Below are 22,174 nucleotides of genomic sequence, written 5' to 3'. Positions count from 1 at the left end.
AAATATGATCCAGTTTTATTAGCAAGACATACATAATGTAATCTGGTTAACGATTGTCATTTTTGGTCAGGTATGCATAGTTTGATCTTTAACACACATGGCCAGGCCTGCATCTAGCTGATCTTATGCGTATCTAAAAAGGAATTAAAAGGACTATACATTCCGTTTAAGCATCTAGCTGATCTTATGCGTATCTAAAAAGGAATTAAAAGGACTATACATTCCCTTTAAGCAGATAACTCAACTGTATATTGATATCATTATATACAGTATATTATATACTGTTGATTCCATAACCTTTGCACTATGCTAGAAAATTTCATAAATATAAATATTTTATGTAACGGAAACAGGGGCAGTGTTCATTAACCTTATTTTGTGTTGGCTCAGACAATGGGTCCCCATTGGTCCAGAATACCTAGAGTCCACACAATGTTTTCTTAACAGTGCTCAACATTTATCAAAACTCAGAGATAACACCATCGTCCAAATAGATGGTACATTTACAAAGTGATTTACAGTAGAACTTGGTATCAAGAGAACAACTCAGTGATATATTTGATGACAGGAGAAACCTGCACTATGGCTGCAGGTAGTATAAAGACCTGGTATCCGTCCCCATGAGGAATGACACTAGTCTTACCTCTCTAGGTAAGAGTCCCCATGCTCACCCCCAAAGAGGAACCCCATGTGTATACAAGCTTCGAGTCTACATTGTCTCTATGTCCTTCAAACAGACTGGACTGTTGCTCTCCTGCTAAAACTCCTAATACACCCTTAAATGATCTCCCGGAATGGCAAGCAATGGCTGCACAGAAACCTAAGTTGAAGGGTGCATATTAGAGAGCTGCTATACTACTTGCCAAAACTGTAGCTAAGTCACACTACCATGTGACAAAATTTTGTGGCAACTGGAGAAGGTACAACTATTACTCTGGTGCTCAACGTGCAAAAAAGCAAAGATAACTGTAAAGTGCAGAAAAGTGAAGAGATTACATTAAAGTGTTTAAGTGAGACAAATCAATGACATGTACTGTGCTTTTTACTGTAGTAACACTAGTTGTTTTAAAACTAACATTGTTCATACCTGAGGAATAAACAGAAAATTAAATATTTTTTTAAAGAATATACCACCTAGTTTCCTCATTTCCTCCTCCTCCTCCCCAACTCACAAAAAAATGATGTATCCCTTTAGTATAACAAATAATATAAATGCTGAATCAATAAGCCAAAATGTAAATATAGTTGAAATGTAAAAATTGTTCTGGTCCCTGTTGGGTAAAAAGTTGAGAAAGTGCTAAACTATCTCTTCACTATAACTATAGTCGGTGTCAGTTACAAGTGTATATTATAACATACTGCTAATATTGCAATCGTGTTTCAGTTTCCTACAGATACGGCTGGGAAGATTCTCTTTTACAAAGTCATCACCAATGGTTGAAGAAAAATACTCAGAAGCTAATGAGAAGCCAGAAGTTACTCAGTGAACTTGGGAGGGAATAAATTATCTTAAAACATTACTAAATCAAGAAAATCGCCTACATTAATCGTCTCTTTTAATACATGGCTGTGACTGCTACTTGGGTATGTTTCCTTCTACTCATTACGTTATAGCTACATTGAAGTCATATTGATTGTCAATACAATATCTGTGTGTGTTAATTATAACAAAATGGTATACTTTTAAAAGCTATACTGTATGTTGTTTGGAATAACATTTGTATATTTCAGCCTCATGACTGTTATTTTTAACTTGTACAATTATCGCTGAAACTAGAGCAAATCTAAAGCTTAGTGTATTGAGCCTACAGGGAGCCTTTAAAATATCTTACTTATACAATGGTAATTACCATCCAAACCTAACATCCAGTGATAACTGGACCAATGTATACAATGCAGTGCTAAAACTGCAAAATATATTTTAGTTGTTCTACAAAATCATTTATAGGGCAATTGTATGTTTTAAAAAAAAATACACACCTTATCATGTTGTGTAACATCACTACAGAACTTGACCTTTTTCCCATTGCTGTGGCTAGCCCAAGGCTTGCATCGTTTTGGTCATGAGCTCTTTGATAATTCACGCATGAGTGGCCTAGCCATGGAGAATAATGGCTAGGTGCTTCATTGTGCATCAACCTTTACGTCTCACAGTTACCTGAACACAGTTTGTTGCAAAACAACCAGGCCATGCGCAGGCCACAGCAACCAAAAGAGGTTTAAGTTAGTTTATAAGGTCTGTAGAGAAGGTCTACATGATAATGTATTGGGATTGTTTATATAACATGCAGTTAAAAAAATTGGACAATCTTGATGTTAGTGTAAGTGCATTGATTGACCTTACCGACACACTACTAGGAGCCTATCAAGCACCAGTAGTATGTTTTGCACAGTCAGAAAATTTTACCATTGTTTTCTTGAAGGTGTTCTGAACAGGCTGTGCTTGATAACCATTTCCTCTTTTCTTTTACTAAAGGGTTGATTTACGAAAGCAAATAGGTTGTTCTCTTTGCAAGGAAAGTTCCCTCAGCTTAGTACATGTGGTGAAAATAAATTTTGCAAATAATACTCAGTTCCATGCAGGTAGAAACAAACAAAAACAACAATATTTTGATGGCACATGACCAGATGATGGAAATCAGCAGAACTTCACCTCAAAATTCCTTTGCAGAGTGAACAGTCAATTGTCTAGTAAATTAACCCCATAATCTGTACTGCACTTTTGATACAGTTAAATTTATGTCCTCTGTTCACACTAGTATGTTTTCTCCTGCGTTTGCAGTTGTGCTGCACTATGATGTATAATGAATATATAGTTGCATTAATTGCCGTGTGTGTGTTTTTTTCAATTATATGGCCATTGTTATTTGCCTTTGTCTAGCTTTGTTGACATTTTGGTAAAAAAAACATTGGGAGGAGGAAACCAGTTGTTACAGGATAGAAAAACACCTGAAATACACCATTTAAAAAAAGTGCAAATTGCTCTATTTGTGCATTGATAGGCTTCCTATTCAAGTCTATGGTGCCAAAAATGCCAAATTCTGTCTCAAAAGTAGCTCATGGAGCTTTGGAAGGATCAGGCATCAAGCTACAGTTGCTCATATGTAAACAGCCGCCACTGATATACATGAAATTTTGTTTGTTGATGGTTTTGTAGCTTTGAGCTACATTCTACAAAACACTCTTTGAATGGGACCTTTTAGTATACAATGGATGCAGCTGTCTTGTTAAAAGCCAACTGTTGCTAATTGCATCTGAATACTGTGATTTTACATTTTGAAAAGAATGTTATGAATCAATTTTATCATTAAAAACCTTGGACTCTTGGTCACTTGTTTGGAGCTCCCATTGGGTTTTATGTATGTTCAACCACAAATCGGGGTCCTTTCCCTGTTACTGACGGAAGTCCACATTTTGTGGAGTGTTGCAAAATCGGAGCCAGTGAGCTCAATGATAACCTCAGTGACCCTTAGAAAATCTGAATCCAGATGACTGTTTTTTCTTGTGTTTTGACATCAGAATTACATGTCCTAAAGCCATGAGAGTAGCTTAACATTACAGGTAAGTGAGAGATCTTATACTTGTCACTAGCAGAAATTTTACAAAGAACAGCTTTAATTTAAACCATACCAGGTTCATGTTAGCACTATGCAGAAAAAAGATTAATACACATGTTTCTGCTTTCAAAATGTATTTTTATATCAATCTAATTAAAATGACTTGTCATGCTTTCAGATGATCCCTCTTAATTTACCACTACTAACTCTCGTTTTGGGCATTGGTGGCACCTTCCAGTATGGTCTGCACATCTCCATCATCAACTCACCCTCTAATGTAAGTTGCCTTGATTATATACATAGCCTGAGGAAATGGAAAGCTTGGATGGCTCACCCTAGAGCCTCTCATTATTTGCAAACCTGTAATCTTTAATTATTTAAATTTGGATATTATAAAATAATCTTCAAATTTATCTTGACATTCAAGAATAAGTTACTTTTGCCTTATCATTATAAAAGTTGAATAATTGATCTCCGCTTACAGCTTGAACCCGATTGGGGTAAGCGAAGATTGATATTTGAGTTGATATTATTTAGTTGACTTATTACCATTATACCTTAGATATGATTCGATACATGGAAGTATCTCGTTATGTTTTATTTTGCTGTTTTCTTTAACCATATAATTTGTTTAGTACATGTGTTATTGAATGACTAATGCTATGTTTACATGATTTGTATTCTAATACTTGGAAAGAAAAATAAAAGATTAATGATTAAAAAAAAAATACATAGTCTTAGGTTCTCTGTTATATCAAAACTATAAAAAGTTTTCCAGCACCAATAGAAAGGGTTTTCCAATTAATGTATTGCATTAATAACTTTATATTGTTCCATGCAATTCATTCACTTTATTTTTTTTAATTCTCTTTAGTATATTCAGAGATTCATCAACAGCACATGGGAGCAGAGACATGGGTCAGTTCTCCATCCAGACACTGTCATGCTGCTTTGGTCCATCATTGTGTCTGTATACAGTATTGGTGGACTACTGGGGTCTTTTATAGTTGGACAACTCGCAGTGACATTTGGAAGGTACTTTCTATTACCATTTTGTGGCTAAGACTCACTTTGGAAGATTTATGATTTTACTCTCTGTCCTGACATGCCCTTCTATATGAAACTGTTTAAAGATGTAATATCACAGTTGACCTGTCCCCTAATCTAACGCCTTACTGTGTCTCAAAATTGTTTTTTTAAATATTTCCCTAAGATTATTTTGTTTTAAGTCAGTCAAACCTGTTTGAAGGAAATACATTAAGGCTGGGTTCACACCACAGCGATGCGGGAACGCCGCGAATCCGCGGCGTTTTCCCGCATCGCACACCTCCCGCCGGCAGTTCACACTGCCCTATGCGGACGGCTGGGAGTGTCAATGATATGTTAATGACACCCCCAGATCCGTCCGCATATCGCAGTGCGATCTGCCGACTCGCACAGGAATCGGATCGCATGGTGTGAACCCCCATGCGATCCGATTCTGTTGCGGACCAAAAAAAGGGTCCCGTGCGAGTTTGCTGCGGGAGCGATGCGAATTCAGCCATACTATCTGTATGGCTGAACTCGCATCGCTACGGAGATCGGATGTGATTTGCGGTGCGAATCACATCCGGATCTCCCCCCGCAGCAGTGTGAACCCAGCCTTAAGGGAATGCATGGTAGTTTTTTTACATCGTGTTCTTAGACAGCTAAATGTGAAATCAGTCAGAGAAGTAATTAACTCTAAAGCCAGTCATACATGGATCAGAATTTAGCTGGTAATTTAGCTGGTACAGCAGGGACTGGCCGAAATTTGATCCATGTATGGGCACTGAAGTTGTGCAAGAGTCAATCTACCGATTGACGTCTGTACAACAGCCCTGCCAGATTTTCACCACTCAATCAGGGTTCATTTTTTTCGTTCAACCTGCTGGTTGAATGAAAAATAAAAATGACTCATCTATGGGCTGCTTTATTAGATGGCTCTATTAAATGTTTTAATGAGACCCAGCCTGCTTAAAAGGAGTCCAATAGAGCAGTGCTGTCTCTTTAATGAAATAATAATGTACTGGGATTCCTTTTTGTATTAAATTAACAGGCTCATCAATAACAAATTTTATATTATTTTGTGAAATATTATTTTAAAAATAATACACTATATATGAAAGTTGGGCTAGTTAATCTTTAAGAGAGAATAACATTGGGGCACCAGTGTGCAATATACTGTAATATAATCAAATATAGCTACCCCTAAAAAACATAACATTCATAGTTTGCATCAACATTTAATTTTATTATTAAAATTATTAAATTTATATTTTTTCCTTGTCTTGTTGGTATTGTTATGTAAAAGTTTACTAAATATTTTGAATGAAGAATACAATCTTCAAGTGTTTTTTATCTGTTGTAGAAAGAAAATTCAACTATATAATAATGTAGTTGCATTGGTGGGTGCTGCCTTCATGTGTACAAGCAGAGCAGTCCAGTCGTTTGAGATGATTATATTGGGAAGATTTATTTATGGAATAAATGCAGGTAGTAAGAGTAAATCTATACATTGTCAATACCACCCAAATATATGTATCAGTGCTGTAGTATCAAGCTCTTGTGTTGTGATTTATATTGAATGGATCTGTTTTTAATTATTTTTATTAAGATATTTTTCACATAAAAACATTCCATGACATGTCATCACAAAACCTTATTAAACATGCTTAACATACATATAAATAAAACAAGACACATAACCACCACAATCAACATAGCTTTTGGATCAATCTCATAGTACCAAAAATATAAAATATTATCCATGGTCTCTTCCCCCTCCCATCGCCTAGGAAAAAAATTATACATTATATATATATATATATATATATATATATATATATATATATATATATACACAAAACCCCCCTTTCCCATACTCTTTTCTTCTCTATAAATAATAAAAACATATTCGTGAAATGTAATCCTTTACTTTAGTGACCCCCGCTCACTTATTATTTATTCCCAAACATATTCCTCCCTTACGATAATCCTATTATTCAATCCCAAATCTATTATATTTATTTTGAAGAGGAGAGAGTCGCAATTCTCTACCAGCATTATTTTTATTCCTTAGTGAAAGAAAGAAAAAATGTGACAACCATCCAAACTTTATAGTGTAATATACCACATGTCCTTTCCCATAGTTTTTGTGACCCTCTTCCCAATCATAATTATCATTAATCCCGTGTTGTATCCCAACTGTATAGGTGTAGTGCTATATCTTTCCGAAACCTATATTGTAAAAAAAAAAAAAAAATATATATATATATATATATATATATATATATATATATATATATATATATACATTTTCCTTTCCCCCTTCCAAAAAATGTAAAAGGGAGGGAGTAAAACTAAGAAAAATAAGGGGAGGAGTAGGGAGAGATGAGGAACAATAAAATTCCAAATTACCACCCATATAGTTCACATAAACCAGAATATTCTTAAATTCTAGCCAACTCTTCCAAGTGTTGGCATATTTTATTTCAGAATTATTTTATATATGTATTACTTCCTCCATACATCTAATTTTATCAATCTCCCTAACCCACTCCTTTATCGTCGGGGGATATTTTAACTTCCAGAATTTCGGGATTATTACTTTTGCTGCATTCAGCAAGAATGGTGTAATTGCTTCTTAATATTTCTTCCTTGGAATTGCAGTTCCATGAAACAAACATTGCCAGGGACCAAATTCAGTTTCACTCCCACTAATCTTCTTAATCTACTCTACTACTTCCCTCCAGTATGGTTGAATTAGGGGACATTGCCACCAAATATGTACATGAGTTCCCTCCTCCCCACAGTCCCTCCAACAAAGAGAAGATAAGTCAGAATTTATTTTATGTAATTTTAGTGGGACATAGTACCACCTCATTAATAGTTTATAATTTGTTGAATGAACGTAATCATAAACTTTACTTCTCATTGTTTCAGTCAATGAGTGATTTAGCTCTAATTCCCAGCTTTCCAGTGGGAACCATAAGTCCACATCTGGGGGAGAGATTAGCAGCTTATATATGTTAGTGATCAGAATACGTTATGTATAACATAAAACATCATCTGCAAACATGGATATCTTATGTTCCTGACCCATGACTTGTATACCCGTTATTTTATGATTAGCTCTTATGGAGGCTAATAGGGGTTCTAGGGAAAATACATAGAGTAAGGGCGAAAGTGGGCATCCTTGTCGAATACCAATAAACAACTGGAAAGTCTCGGATAGGGTTCCATTAACCTACATTTTCGCCATTGAATTTGAGTACATCGCCTCTATCCACCTCAACATTCGCGGGCCAATACCGAATATGTAGTGTCTGTAACATAAAATCCCAATCTAACCTATAATTAATAATAAATATATTGAATGGATCTGTACACCATCACGAAATGTAACTTCTTTGAGATTTATTCACACCTGTGTGTTTTAGGTGTGGTGCATTATAAAAAATACACATTAGTCCGATATTAATGCACCTAAAATGCATGTAAAACACGTGTGAACCGGCTCTTAAATATAAAACAATAGATAGATCTGAACTACACATCAGTCTTGCAAGACAAGTCCTACCAAAGACCACCAAAAATGGTCCTTTGTCAGATCTCACATATATTTACAGATTTATGAATTGATGCCGTCATATACCATATGATCCTGTTGATACATGAAGAATGTGAATTTTAGAACCTCTGTCATGTTTTTACTGCTATCTAGGGCATCGATAAAAAGATTTACCTTAATAGAGACTTGGATAGCAATAAAAATCTGACAGAAGACCTAATCCTTCAGCAATCTATACAAAACTAGAAATAAAATTACGGCTTGACACACTATAAAAGCAGGTTGTGATCTAGCCATAATGGGCTTGTGTCTGGGGTTACCTGAGACCTCTACGGTTTGCTTGCTGGCAATGTGTGAATGCATTCTCTAAAGATGACATGTTTTGATGTATCTCTGACCACACCTTATAGAAATGTCAAAGAATATTTGTCATTTTGGAGAAATTATGCAAATGTTTTGCAGCTCATTCAAACTGTGGGTTGATCAAATTGCAATATGCAAAACACATTATCAACAGCAATCAGTTATAGTCCATGTTCAACTGGTCTGACTTCACTGAAGAGAAATCTGATTGGATACTAAAGTTTACTGCACTTTGCTCTCTGCATTGTTTTCTGAACATTTCCATGTGCCTAGAAGGTGATGCTAGTAAAAGTCTATGAGCACAAATCATCTCCCTAAACTTCTCTAAACTTTTGGCTACTGCTAGCAGCCAGTGACAAAGATGCTTTCTTATATGTATTGGCAATTAGACACCTAATGCCGTGTACACACGATCGGAATTCTCATTGGAAAAAGCTATGATGGTTTTTCCGATGGAATTCCGCTCGAACTTGGCTTGCATACACACGGTCACACAAAAGGTCGCTGAACTTTCGACCGCCAAGAACGTGTTGACATACAACACTACGACGAGCCTAGAAAATGCTTCCGAACATGCGTCAAATTGTTTCCGAGCATGCGTTGGAATTTTGCGTGTCGGAATTGCTACAGACGATCTGGATTTCCGATTGAAACTTTTTCCATTGGAAAAATTGAGAACCTGCTCTCACATTTTTGCTGGCCGGAATTCGGCCAGCAAAATTCTGATGGAGCATACGCACAGTCGCATTTTCCGATGAAAAGCTCTCATCTGTGTTTTGCTGGCCAAATTTCCGATCGTGTGTACGTGGCATAAGTGTGATTCATTGTGCTAGGCTTTCGCAGCACATTTGAGTGCATTAAAGGTCTATTATTTGCTGGTTCTGTTTATGGGCAAGTTTTTGGTATTTTTCTTATTGTCTTTTCAGGTGTGAGTTTGAATCTTCATACAATGTACATTGGGGAATGCGCCCCTCAGAGTAAGCGTGGAATGATCACAGTTTCTGTGTCTTTTGCCATTGCCACTGGAAGATTGATGGGTTTCGTGGTAGGGCTCAGGTACTTTCTACATTACTTGTTTGCTTGATCCTAAGATATTTATTATGAAACTGTCACCTGTATAGTTCTTTCTAGATTATAAATACTGAAGTATTTGATCTGTGCATAATCAGTAAAATTTTACCCTATTGTAGAGAAATTATGGGTACAGAGGAGTTATGGCCCTATCTTCTGTCAATCAGTGCTGTTCCTGCCTTCATTCAGTTGGTGACATTACCATTTTTCCCAGAGTCCCCCAGATACCTTCTTATTGACAAAGGTGACAAAGATGGTTGCCTTAAAGGTAAGGTGATCAGTGGCTTAGTGGTTGCCTATCTCACCCTTGCACACCCCCATTGATATTATTATGAATGTGTATTCCTAGCTATGCAGCAGCTGTGGGGTCCAGGAGAGCACAGTGAAGAGATGGAAAGCATGCTGGCTGAGAAGAAAGCAATTGGAGAGCAGATCAAAGGTGTGAAGGATCTCCTGACAGATCGATCGGTGCGCTGGCAGATGATCTCTCTTATTCTAATCTGTGGAGCTATGCAGCTTATCGGCATTAATGCAGTAAAGTACTTTTTTGCTTATTATTTTGAATTCTATAGCTGTCTAAAAATCCTACTACTGATGTTTTGGAATAATGTTTTGCAGTGGTATATCTACAGTAGGTCTTGTATTGTATAATACATAAGAAATGTCAAAAAAACCCACACACAAATCTGTCATTCTCCTTAATTTTTTAGAAACGGTTTGGGGTATTTTTCCCTGCAGTTATTTAGCAGTAGATCATTGTGATATGGAATGCCAATCAGGGAGGACTGGTAACCTTCGGGGGACAACACAGCCAACTGGCATTTTCATGGAAGAGACAGATTTCTATGGACTAACAAAAGTGTACCACAAATATGTACCACAATGCCTCATTGGGTTTTAGGCATGGTAAAATGTTGGTGCTCCTAAAGGAAATGATTTATTGTAACACATCTTTTACATTTACCACCGTTAGATTAATTTATTTATTTTGACACTTGGTCACATGACATCTCAGAGTCGCAAAGAAAGTTGGTTCTGGAAGACTTCGACCTGTCAGATGCTATGATTGCAGGCCTTAATGATGTAGCTATACAATTGTTCTCTAAGTTTATATTTTTAAGAAGACATGAGTAATTAGACCAAACACATTTTCTTTTTAATGTGATTAAAATTAGGTTATAATGAATCAGAGAATAGCACATCAACAAACCATATTAAAAAAAGTAAAATAAAAAAATGTGCCTGTTCAAAATTTTTCTTACTCTTAAGTCGGCCTTACATGCATCTAAATTCGGCCTGTTCAGCAAAGACCATGTATGGGCAAGACTCTCCACTGTCAGAATACAATAGCTCAGCAGAGAGGATTCCCCCATCCACACATTTCAGTAAAAAAAAATGTTCAATTCATCCTGCTGGTTGAACCAACAAAGTTACTTATGTATGGGCAGTTTTAGTTCTTATATCTTGTATTGCCACTTATATTTATTATTTATTTTAATTTCTCATGTGGTGAAGCTGCCCATTCTTCTTGTCTCTTAAGCTCTGGTTCACACTATTGTGGGTTTTCAGGCCACGGTTACATGAGCACAGGAACCCATTCATTTGTAGGTTCCTGTAGTACTTGTGTAGTACAGTGGCCAGGAAATCACATGGAGCTTTTGCGCCATGCCATTTCCCTGTGGTTCACGCAAATGCCCTGTATTTTTAAATACGTGGACCTGCTATTAAAAATGAATGGCAGCTCCATGCATTTTTAAACAGCAGCCAGTTCTTGGAGGAGTCATTGCGATTCCCGCACCCACAACCAGCTGTAATATTGTGAACCACGCCTTAGCGCTCAAAAAATGTTTAGGTCAGGAGATTGTGATGGCCACTCCAGAACTTTTTCATTTTTTTCCTGTTGCAGCTACTGAAGGTTAGGTTGGCCTTATGTTTTGTATCATGTTGGAAAGTCAAAGTGCACTTCATGTGTAGTTCCCACGTTGATAAATGCAAACTTTCCTCCTAAATGCAGCATTCATTTTGCATTAACTTAGGGTTATGTAAAGATACACTATATTGTCAAAACTATTGGGCCGCCTGCCTTTACACACACATGAACTTTAATGGCATCCCAGTTTTAGTAGGGTTCAATATTGAGTTGGCCCACCCTTTGCAGATAGAAGAGCTTCAACTCTTCTGGGAAGGCTGTCCACAAGGTTTAGGAGTGTGTCTATGGAAATGTTTGACAATTCTTCCAGAAGCACATTTGTGAGGTCAGGCACTGATGTTGAACAAGAAGGCCTGGCTTGCAGTCTCCACTCTAATTCATCCCAAAGGTGTTCTATTGGATTGAGTTCAGGCAAGGTCCATAAACACATGGATGAGCGAGTTTGGGGTAGAGGAACTTGACTGGCCTGAACAGAGTCCTGAACTCAACCCGATAGAACACCTTTTGGACGAATTAGTGCAGAGACTGGGAGCCAGGCCTTCTCGTCCACATCAGTGCCTGAACTCACAAATGCACTTCTGGAATAATGGTCAAACATTCCCATAGGCACACTCCTAAACCTTGTGGGCAGCCTTCCCAGAGGAGTTGAAGCTGGTATAGTTGCAAAGGGTGGGCCAACTCAATATTGAACCCTATTGACTAAGACTGAGATACCATTAAAGTGCATATGTGTGTAGAGGCAGGGGTCCCAATACTTTTGGTGATATAGCGTACGAGTACAACTGTATGATGCCCAGCATACATTACTGAGCCTCAGTTCACACTAGATGCGGTGCAAATTCATAGCAAATTCTCTGTGGATTCTGCACTGTATCAAAATCGCAACCCGTTCATGCTAACTGATTGCAGAGTGTATGTTAAGTTAATGACACCCGGAAATCAGTTTGCGATCTGAATCTGGTGCGGACAAAAAAAAGAGTCCTGCACAAGTTTGGTCTGAATGCGATTTGAGCCATACAAATTCATGGATCAAATCGCACCCCAGAGACACCGCTGGTAATTCACACAGGAATATGCTATGGTTCCTGGGCGAATTACATGCGGTGTCCTGCACGGCATCAATGTTAACCTGGGCTGACTATAAGGGGTTGATTTACTAAAGGCACATAGCAGTTGCTCCAGAGCTTAGTAAATGAGCAGAAGTTCTGCTGACTTCCATCATCCAATCATGTGCAAGCAAAAATGCATTAAAAAAAAAAAATCTTTGCATGGGGTTAAGTATTCTTTGCAAAGTGAAGCTTTACCTCATTTACTAAGCTCTGGAGCAACTGAAACTTTGCAAAGTACACATTCTATTTGCCTTTAGTAAATTAAGCCCTATTGTAATTCTCACTCTGATTCCCAAATGTTGATGTATCTCTATCCTGTGCCACCAGCCCAGCATAACTTATTTGTATTATACTAGTACTGCCCCCCTCCAGTCTTTCTCTGATACCAGTGTGTAACTTTTAGGAAAATGTGGTTGTGCTCCAATGTAGTGGAATATTTAAAGTTTAGAAGTTTAGTGGAAATCCTAAGTAAAAAATGATCTTGAAGAGGAGTTGTGGATGTAAACCTGATTCATGAAATTTGACCTAAGCACGTATATCTGTTTTCTTATCTATGTCCAAAGTGCTAAGTCCCCTGTCTTTGTGCTGTTTAGTTGCGCTGTTATCAGCATCATAACTTCTGACAAGTTCTCCGTCAACCAATATAAAACCAGGCTGAAATTTGTGTAGGGGGAGGATGCTATAAATAGATTAGCAGAGAGCTTGTCTTGTCACAGCCCAGCTCTGAAAATTCCTTCCTTCCTTTGCCTATGTGGAGAGAGGGGGGGGGGTGACTTTCCTCCAATCAGCTGTCTTGGTTGTATGCCAAGAATCCACTCCTAGTGCTGAACAGGAAAGGAAAATCTCTAACACAATGTACACTTTATAAATAATGTATAAAGATGAAGACAGCAGACATGCATGTAAAACTTATGTAGGGAGATTTGTTTCATCTCTGTGTATTATCTGAGGCTGCTCACTTCACTGGGTATATGAAGGGTTTACATACACTTTAATGAATGAAAGTCATATGTTTTGGATTGTATTGCATTTATGGCAGGCATGTACATTGGCATCTCTAAGGTTACACAAATACAAGGAAATTGCCTATGTTGGCGGAGTGATATAGGGGAAGACTGATTTTGTACATTATTTTTCTAAATCATATGAATAACATTTGCTACAAGGCAACACAATTTGTTTGCCATTGAATAATTCTTGTTTTCCTAATTACAGGTGTACTTTTATGCATATAATGTCTTCCAAAATGCAGGAATTCCAGCTAAGGAAGTACCATATGTGTCACTTGGGATTGGAATTATAGAGATTCTTACAACTGTGCTCTGTGTAAGTCACTCTATGTGGTTTTAATTTACTGTATTTTATTCAAAAAGCAATATTGCAATTCATGCATAAGATATCAATAAAACAATGCTGAACGTTTTTAGCATATATACTGTATATCAGGGATATGCAACTAGCGGACCTCCAGCTGTTGCAAAACTACAAGTCCCATCATGCCTCTGTCTCTGGGTGTCATGCTTGTGGCTGTCGGAGTCTTGCTATGCCTCATGGGACTTGTAGTTCTGCAACAGCTGGAGGTCCGCTAATTGCATATCCCTGCTGTATATAATATAATTCTCATCTTTTGGGACTCCAGGTGTTTTTCTCCTCACTATGGTTCCTGGCTCTGTGCATGCTTACTCACTTGTGAAGTTTAGGTGCATCTGCTTCTCTTGTTGAGGACCCCCTTTGTAATGGCCATGCCAGAGTTCCCAGGATGTTTAAAGTGTCAGTAAACCCCAATTTCCTTTGGCATGGGTCTATTTTTATGCTCAAACCTTCTTTCTAAAACATATCCATAAATAGTAAATACCTGGATTATTATGGCAGTTTCATGTAGTTCCCTATGGAGAGTGGCAACACTGTTCTGGCTGGTACTCCGTCTACTACATTGCCACCCTCTCTGTGTATGCTCCAGTTTTCTCTGAGGAGAAATATGTCCATTTCCTTCCCCCCCAAGCAACCACCCCACGTGACATCTTCTTGTGGGACAACTCTAGAAGATGATTCAAAAGAAAAAGATTTTTTTTAATAGAAGGTGTCATTAACCGAAAGAAAGCATCTCTTCAGTATGCATTTTGATTTTCTTTTAAACGTGTGACTTCCAGAGAATCACTTGGCTTTATGTGGCCCTCAGGAAAAGAAGGGGATGTCCTACTGTGACCTCTGTAGAACATGTAACTTGCTGCAATAAAGCTAGACCCAACTATCCAACAATCGATTGCAATAAAAAAAGGCTTATCTTAGTGAAATAATGCAATCTATGGACAGTTACTCTTACAGTCTTATTTAATGCTCATATGCCATAAGGGATTCAAATGGGTTTACATACAGTTTAAAAACTGGTTAGTTTAACTTTCCTTCATTTCCCAAAAATTTTAAGTGGTTGTAAACCCTCCCCCACAACTTTGTCCCATGTAAATCAGCATAAAAAACCCTGATGAACACTGCATGTAGATATCTCCTTACTTGCTTAGTATTGTTGTAATCCTTGTTGTTCTGTAGAATGAAGTCACTGAGCATGCCCAGATCTCCCCTGATTTAGGGCATACTCTCTATGTTCTTATCTATCTGTTATCAGGACTTCCTACGGCACACCACTGAACTCTGCTAATCACTCAGAGCTTTCTCCTACACACCATGTGACCATGTGACCTCACATACAGTCTAAACTTGCCCATTACTGCAGTCTTATCAGCTGAAGCTGATAAGTCTGACAAAGGCAAACATTAGACATCGGCACAATTAAATACTATGAAATAAACAAGTAAGCCATGAACAGGGAAGCAGGGTTGCCATAGAAATGTTGGATTGAGAAGGAGGCTTGGTTAACAGTACAGGAAGTGCTCAATGTAAGGGAGGAAATACACTCCACTGTGGACTCAGAAAACAATACTTAAGATGGTGCTGCCTAACCCCTGGAAACAAGTTTTTTAAAGTTTCTTCAAACAGTAAGTAATATGTGATTTGGGCTGGATTACAGTGGCTATAGTCTGATAATTACTTATTATAATGGACTAAATGAAAAGAAGCATCAGAGTAGGAGAGTTTACTTCCTCTTTAAATATCAATATTATTTGAACCAATGTTTAATTACGAAAACCGTGATATGTTGGTGGTTCATAAAATATTTAACAATATGGTATTAGCGCACAAAACAACGGACCCTTTACACCAGTGGTCATCAACCCTGTCCTCAGGGCCCACTAACAGGCCTGCTTTGCAAGATAACTGAAATACATCACACGTGATATCATTTGCTGCTCAGTGATTGCAGTATTCTAGTCTGCATCTCCCCAAGGTAATACATAAAACCTGGCCTGTTAGTGGGCCCCGAGGACAGGGTTGATGACCACTGCTTTACACAACAGTATCTTCATATTCTACTGACAGCAACAACACAGCATGCTCTGTGGAAGTTCTCCCACTTAGTTGTTGTATCTCATGGAACTATAAGGTACAATGTGAATGACTTTTCCTTTTCCCTTCCCTTGCTGGTTATATACAGAGTTTTCTCATTGATCGTCTGGGCAGGAAATCCCTTCTGTGGGTGAACTATTCTGTTCTGGCTCTGACTCTAACCTTACTTACGGTCACTCTCTTTCACCAGGTAAGGACCTTGAGGCTCCCACAACAATTTTACTTTTCTGTAATGCCTCTAAAGAAACCTATTGATCCACTTAATAATATGTTGAAGGGAAATATAATCTGCAATGCTTTCAAAATCTTTAGTAGTATCTATGGCTTTGTTGATATTGAAGCTGACCTCATGCTTCGTTTAGCCTGAATCACACAGAATTATAGAGAGCCCACAATATTTTTTTCCTCATATTTCATTACCAGACTACATGGCTTCTGCTTGACAAGTAGATATTGATGTATTGTGCAGTGCCAAGCAAAATAAAAAAATGATTTATCTGGGTTTATCCAGATTCTTTTAATGTTGAATATATAAACTTTTAAGGGTCACCAGTGTCAAAAATCATTTTTTAAGTATTTATAAAACAAGTCAATTCTTAGTTGAACTTGAACTCTAATTCCAGAACTTGATATAATCAAGCCAACTATCGTATTAAATGTAAATTAAACAGAAGACATATTTCACACACTGGACTCAAATTGTGTTTTTCCCATAGGACTTACATCCTTGGATTCCATACGCATCTTGTGTACTCATCTTTATCTTCACCTTAAGCTATGGCATGGGACCCGGTCAGTAACCTTTGGAATTTATCAATGTGCTGCAAATACTGCTTTCATATTTTTCTTGACATCTTTTCTTGAGTGATGACTATGCTCAAATAAAGGACTAAAATTTGGCAAATTTATAATTATACTTTATAATTTATAATAATAATTTATAATTATACGCGAAAGGAAGGCATTTTCCAATTAGACTAAGGCCTCCTGTACACAGTGTTTAGGAGCAGTTTGGAGTTTTTTTCAGCTGCTCCTGAACTCTACTCCATGTTATTTTATCTGTCCAGGTACACAGGGTCGTTTACAGTCGTTTCAGGCAGTTGAGTTTAGAGGCATTTTTTGGAAAGAAAAAAATGCATTTAGAAGCTGAGTTTACAGGCATTTCAAGAGCCAAATGCTTCTAAACGTGGCTAAAACGCGTTGACTCGCGTTTAGCCACATTTTGTCTCTGGCTACCGTATTTATCAGCGTATAACACCTTAAAATCAGAGGACAATTGTGGGTGCGTGTTATATGCCGATCCCCCGCTGATCTGCGCTGTCTGTGGAGCGCCGCCGACATTTACCGAGCCGAGCCGAGTGTAATGTGTAGTCATGCCCAGCCCCGCCTCCTAGCCTTTACGTCCCGCCATTGGCCTGGTGTTGTGTCCATCATAGGAGCCGGGCCAAGGGGTGGGACGGGGGCATTACTGCAAGCAGAGCCGAGTAGCCAAGTACACTCGGCTCGGTCTATGTCGGCGGTGGGAGGAGCCAAAAATCTTTGCGGCGGCGGGAGGAGCCGAAAATCTCAGCAGCGGGAGGAGCTGAAGATCTCGGCGGTGGCGGTAAATTTAAAACTAAACCATGCTGCAATTTTGAGGAAGGCTGTAGGGGGACAGTGCAAGGCTGCAGGGGGACAGTACAAGGCTGCAGGGGGACAGTGCAAGGCTGCAGGGGGACAGTGGAAGGCTGCATTGATGGTAATTTAAAATGTGAGTTTTTTCCTTAAACTTGCCTCCTAAAAGTTTTTTTCCTTAAACTTCCCTCCTAAACTTGGGGTGCATGTTATACACCGGTGCGTGTTATATGCCGATAAATACGGTATTTAAAAAAAAAAAGAATGTTTTTATTTAAAACGTTTCGAAGCACAGATGTGGCAAAATGCCGCTAAACGCTTCACATAAACATGGCAAAACTGACATTTTAAAACGTGGGTTACTAAATCGTTCAGGAGAGGTTGTAAAAATGGCCCGTGTACATGATGCCTAACACAGGAGAAAATCATCATATGACCTCATGCCTCTTATTTATTTCTCTTATTATTTTATTCCCCTTAAGAGACCTATAATTTAAAAAATGTAACTAAGACTAAGTAGTGTATACCAACATCAGGGAAGTGTCTGAACCTATGAAGCATTGTTCTGTAAGAGTATGCATTTCAACTACAACATTATAAAAATGTTGTGTTTTGGCATACGTCTCTAACACAGTTTTACTGCATTTTGCTTTATTGGATGTTTTTGCATTTCACAGTGTGTTTTGGTTTTGCTGCATTTTGTTAAAAAAAAAAAGCAAATGATGATAATTTGTAGGCTAGGTTCACACCTATGTGTTTTTTAGTACATTTTGCGGTTTTCAGAAATGTACAACAGTCCACTTAACATGGTTTCCTATGGTACACATTCTTATCTGTGCGTTTTTCAGCCGGTACACTTTTGGAAAGGTTAAGGGACTTTTTTCCTGTAGCAGATTGCGTTTTGCGTGTAATATACTCCAATGGACCTGCATCAAAAACGCAACACTTGCGTTTTTATACGTTTTTACATGCATTTTGCATCTTGCGTTTTGCGTTTTTTTTACCCTTTAACAAACAGGCCGCCACATCCTTAACAACTAATGAGTCATCAGCTGTCAGCAGGCTTCCCTACTGACAGCTGAATGTAAAAACAAGAATTGGAAAAAGGAAAATCGCATCCATAGGGTTTAAAACACCCATATAGAAGATTTGGTTCATGGCTGCATACAAGGTAACACATCTCCATTATCCTGCCCCACAAATATTTGGGCTCTTTTTCTAATATTCTATATTGGTGTTTTAAACCCTTTGGGTTACAGATAGTGGTTCTACAGGGGCATCTATGCCCAAATAAGGTCCTTGTGAACTTACTTTTTGCTGCTTATCCAAGCACTGCCCCCTACCCCCCATTCAAGATATTGCTCAGCCATCCCAGCAGGATACAACTTGATTTTATGTATTTCTTTTGTGTTTCTCTGGTTGAATTTTGTAAGTATTAACAGTAGTTTTTACTATTATTTGTGGTTGAAGCCCTTCAACCGGGACAGATAAGAACCACATAAACATGCCACAAGACTCACAACATTACATAGACCTGAAGCATGCCCTCGTCTGCTGGCCCGGTATACTAAAAAGGGGGCAAAAATACTTGGATAGGGAAGTAACTTTTTATTGGTCCTGTGACATTTATTGCGCTAGCTTGGTGAGGGCTTGCGACATTTCTTCCTGAGGGTTCGGTGTGCATCAAGCAAAGCAGGCAGATATCCACCTGCCCAACTTTTAAAGAGATGGTGGATCGGACTGTGGGGTGAGTAAATGGTGAGGGTTCAAATCGTTAAGCAACCGACCCGACTAAATTTGAACTGGCTTGCGGAGTGTACGAATGGACCCTGATACAAATCGTTACACCGCCAACGCGACTAGATATGGATCGGGATGTAGGATGAGTGAATGGTGAGGGATTGAATCGTTAAGCCACTGACACGACTAGATTATAACCGGCCTGCGGAGTGTACAAATGGACCCGATACGAATCGATGTGCCACAGATGCGACTGGATTCGAATTGGGCTGCAGAGTGTATGAATGAAACTGATGTGAATCATGTGCCGCAGATGCGACTGGATTTTAATTGGACTGTTAGTTGTTTTTATATGAATTTAACCACTTCAGCCCTGGAACATTTTACCCCCTTCCTGACCAGAGCACTTTTTACAATTTGGCACTGCGTCGCTTTAACTTATGTTTGCATGCAATGCTGTACCCAAATTAAATTTGTTTCCATTTTTTTCAACAAATAGAGCTTTGTTTTGGTGGTATTTGATCACCTCTGTGGTTTTTATTTTTTGCGGGTGTGATTAAGGGGTTAATTGTGTGTTCCCTTAGTGTGTTGTAACTGTATGGGGATAGGACTGAGTAGGAGAGGAGACCTATCGCTGTTTCTACTTACTAGGAACAAACGACATGTCTCCTCTCCTCTTGACAGCACAGTTTTCGAATGGCCAGCGGTGATCGTGCCCTTGTATGCAATCAGGTGGCCCCTGCACTACATGGCTCCGGTGAATCTACAGGAAATCAGACAACAAAGTTGCACAGTGTGTATGGGGTCTTGGGGTTGCTACGTCACTCCTCCAAACTGAACACATACCAACCACCCAGCCCCCGAGACTAATTGAATGCAGACAAAGCACCAGGTGGGCTAATTACCACCTCAATGAGCCACAGAACCTGTGCAATCAATACCTGGTCAGCTCCAACACAATGTACTGTGAAACCTGCAACCAGCAACGCCTGTGCCGAGTAATGTTGGACAACAACCAACAATGACTCGGTGGCTTGGATCTAAGAAGGAATCTTATGTACATGGATAGGGGAACAAACAAGGCAGAGGGAACCTACAAATGCACTGGCCTGTGCCGAGTGACATTGGGCAACGACCGACAGCGACTCGGCGGCTTGGATCTACGAGCGGATCGTATGTTAGTAGATGGGGAAACAAACAAGGCAGAGGCAACCTACGAATGCAATAGGCCTGTGCCAAATGATCTCAGGATATGACCGATGATGACTCGGAGGCAGCTAGCAATGTAAGGCATGCAGGATAGGAAACGTAACCTGTAACATCAAGCAAGAACCACTGATGAGAACTACGAATGGAGATTCCGCACAGAATCGAGAAGCATGAGGTGAGCTGGAAAGAACCGGCCTAGAGATGTGAGCTATCATGCATCGGAACTGACAATGACCACGACCACAGGTGAGTGGTCTGCTTAAATCCCCCCCAGGCTCCTCCCATAAATTTAGGCCACCATACTGGCCTTCTTATATACCTGGTGTTGCATACACACGGTCGGACAAAGTTGTCAGAAAATCCGATCGTTCGGAACATGATGACGTTTGTTCGTTACGACGGGACTAAGTTGAGGCTAGTAGCCAATAGCTTTGGTCTTGTAATTTGCTCTGAGCATGCGTGGCACTTTGTCCAATCAGAATTCTCTACAAACGATCGGAAAAAGTCTGATTGGATTTTTTTTGTCTGAAAATTTTAGATCCTGCTCTCAAATTTCCAATGGAAAAAGCCCGATAGAGCCCACACATGATCAGATTTTCCGACAATATAATCCGATCAGAACTTTTCCGTTTAAATTTCAGACCATGTGTACAGGGCATAAGTCTTTATCTTATACAGTGAGGTAAAAAGTTTTTGATCCTCTGCTGATTTTGTACGTTTTCCCATTGACGAAGAAATGATCAGTCTATTATTTTAACAGTAAGAGACAGAATAACAACAAAAATATCCATAAAAACACATTTCAATAAATGTATAAATATATTTGCATTTTAACTGCTTCCCAACCATCATTTGACGATGGCACAACGGCACTCCTGTGTGAATCGGCGTAGCTGTACAGTGGGCACTTTAAGGAGTATAGGGGGTGGACGCGCACTGCCGTGTGATGTGGGAGCAAATGTGAGGCCAGTGGCCACGATGGCCACCGGCTACCACTGATTGCTCCTAAGAAGGACAGAATAGAGATCTGTCAATGTAAACAGACAGATCTCCATTTCCTGACCTGCCGGGCTGCATGCCTGGATAAGGGCCTGGTGTGGATTTCAGGGGAGACCCCACGCCTTTTTTTTTTTACATTTTTTGTCAAGTTTTTATTGCTGCCAATGTTTTTTTTGATTTTACATTCAGCTGTCAGCGGGGAAGCTCACTGACAGCTGATGAATCGTCTGTTGTTAAGGACGCGGCAGCTGGCTTCCCGGACTGCTCCTTAACAACCAGCTATACACAGTTTATTAAAGAGATTAAAAAAACGCATCAAAAAGGCAAAGCGCACCGCAAAACGTGCCTGAAAACTGCATTACCACATAGATGTGACCATAGCCTTATGCCACGTATTCACGATCGGAATTCTCGTCGGAAGAAGCTCTGATGGTTTTCCCAAGCTGTCTTGCTCACACACGGTCACACCAAATTCCGATCGTTTAGAATGCGGTGACGTACAATGCGTACGACGGGACTAGAAAAAGGA

The 22,174-nt window shown here is 39.0% G+C and overlaps 1 protein-coding gene across 1 annotated transcript in view; it reads left to right on the top strand.

Annotated features, from left to right (window-relative positions):
- Nucleotides 1-1,372: 1,372 nt before the first annotated feature.
- LOC143940337 (solute carrier family 2, facilitated glucose transporter member 11-like) overlaps nt 1,373-22,174 on the top strand; it is a 36,879-nt gene continuing 16,077 nt past the window's right edge. Inside the window, exons 1-10 of the mRNA XM_077461587.1 lie at nt 1,373-1,584; nt 3,736-3,834; nt 4,432-4,592; nt 5,947-6,071; nt 9,438-9,567; nt 9,702-9,850; nt 9,932-10,116; nt 13,837-13,947; nt 16,172-16,273; nt 16,800-16,875. Coding sequence (XP_077317713.1) covers nt 1,564-1,584; nt 3,736-3,834; nt 4,432-4,592; nt 5,947-6,071; nt 9,438-9,567; nt 9,702-9,850; nt 9,932-10,116; nt 13,837-13,947; nt 16,172-16,273; nt 16,800-16,875 — 1,159 coding nt within the window. The 5' untranslated portion in view covers nt 1,373-1,563. The remainder of the gene's footprint in view (nt 1,585-3,735; nt 3,835-4,431; nt 4,593-5,946; nt 6,072-9,437; nt 9,568-9,701; nt 9,851-9,931; nt 10,117-13,836; nt 13,948-16,171; nt 16,274-16,799; nt 16,876-22,174) is intronic.

Source organism: Lithobates pipiens, unplaced genomic scaffold (assembly GCF_037356315.1).
Source record: "Lithobates pipiens isolate NorthernLeopardFrog02 unplaced genomic scaffold, aLitPip1_a1.2 Scaffold_3, whole genome shotgun sequence".
NCBI classification, from domain to species: Eukaryota; Metazoa; Chordata; class Amphibia; order Anura; family Ranidae; genus Lithobates; species Lithobates pipiens.
Note: the sequence above shows the minus strand (reverse complement) of the source record. Positions and strands in the feature narration are given on the sequence as shown.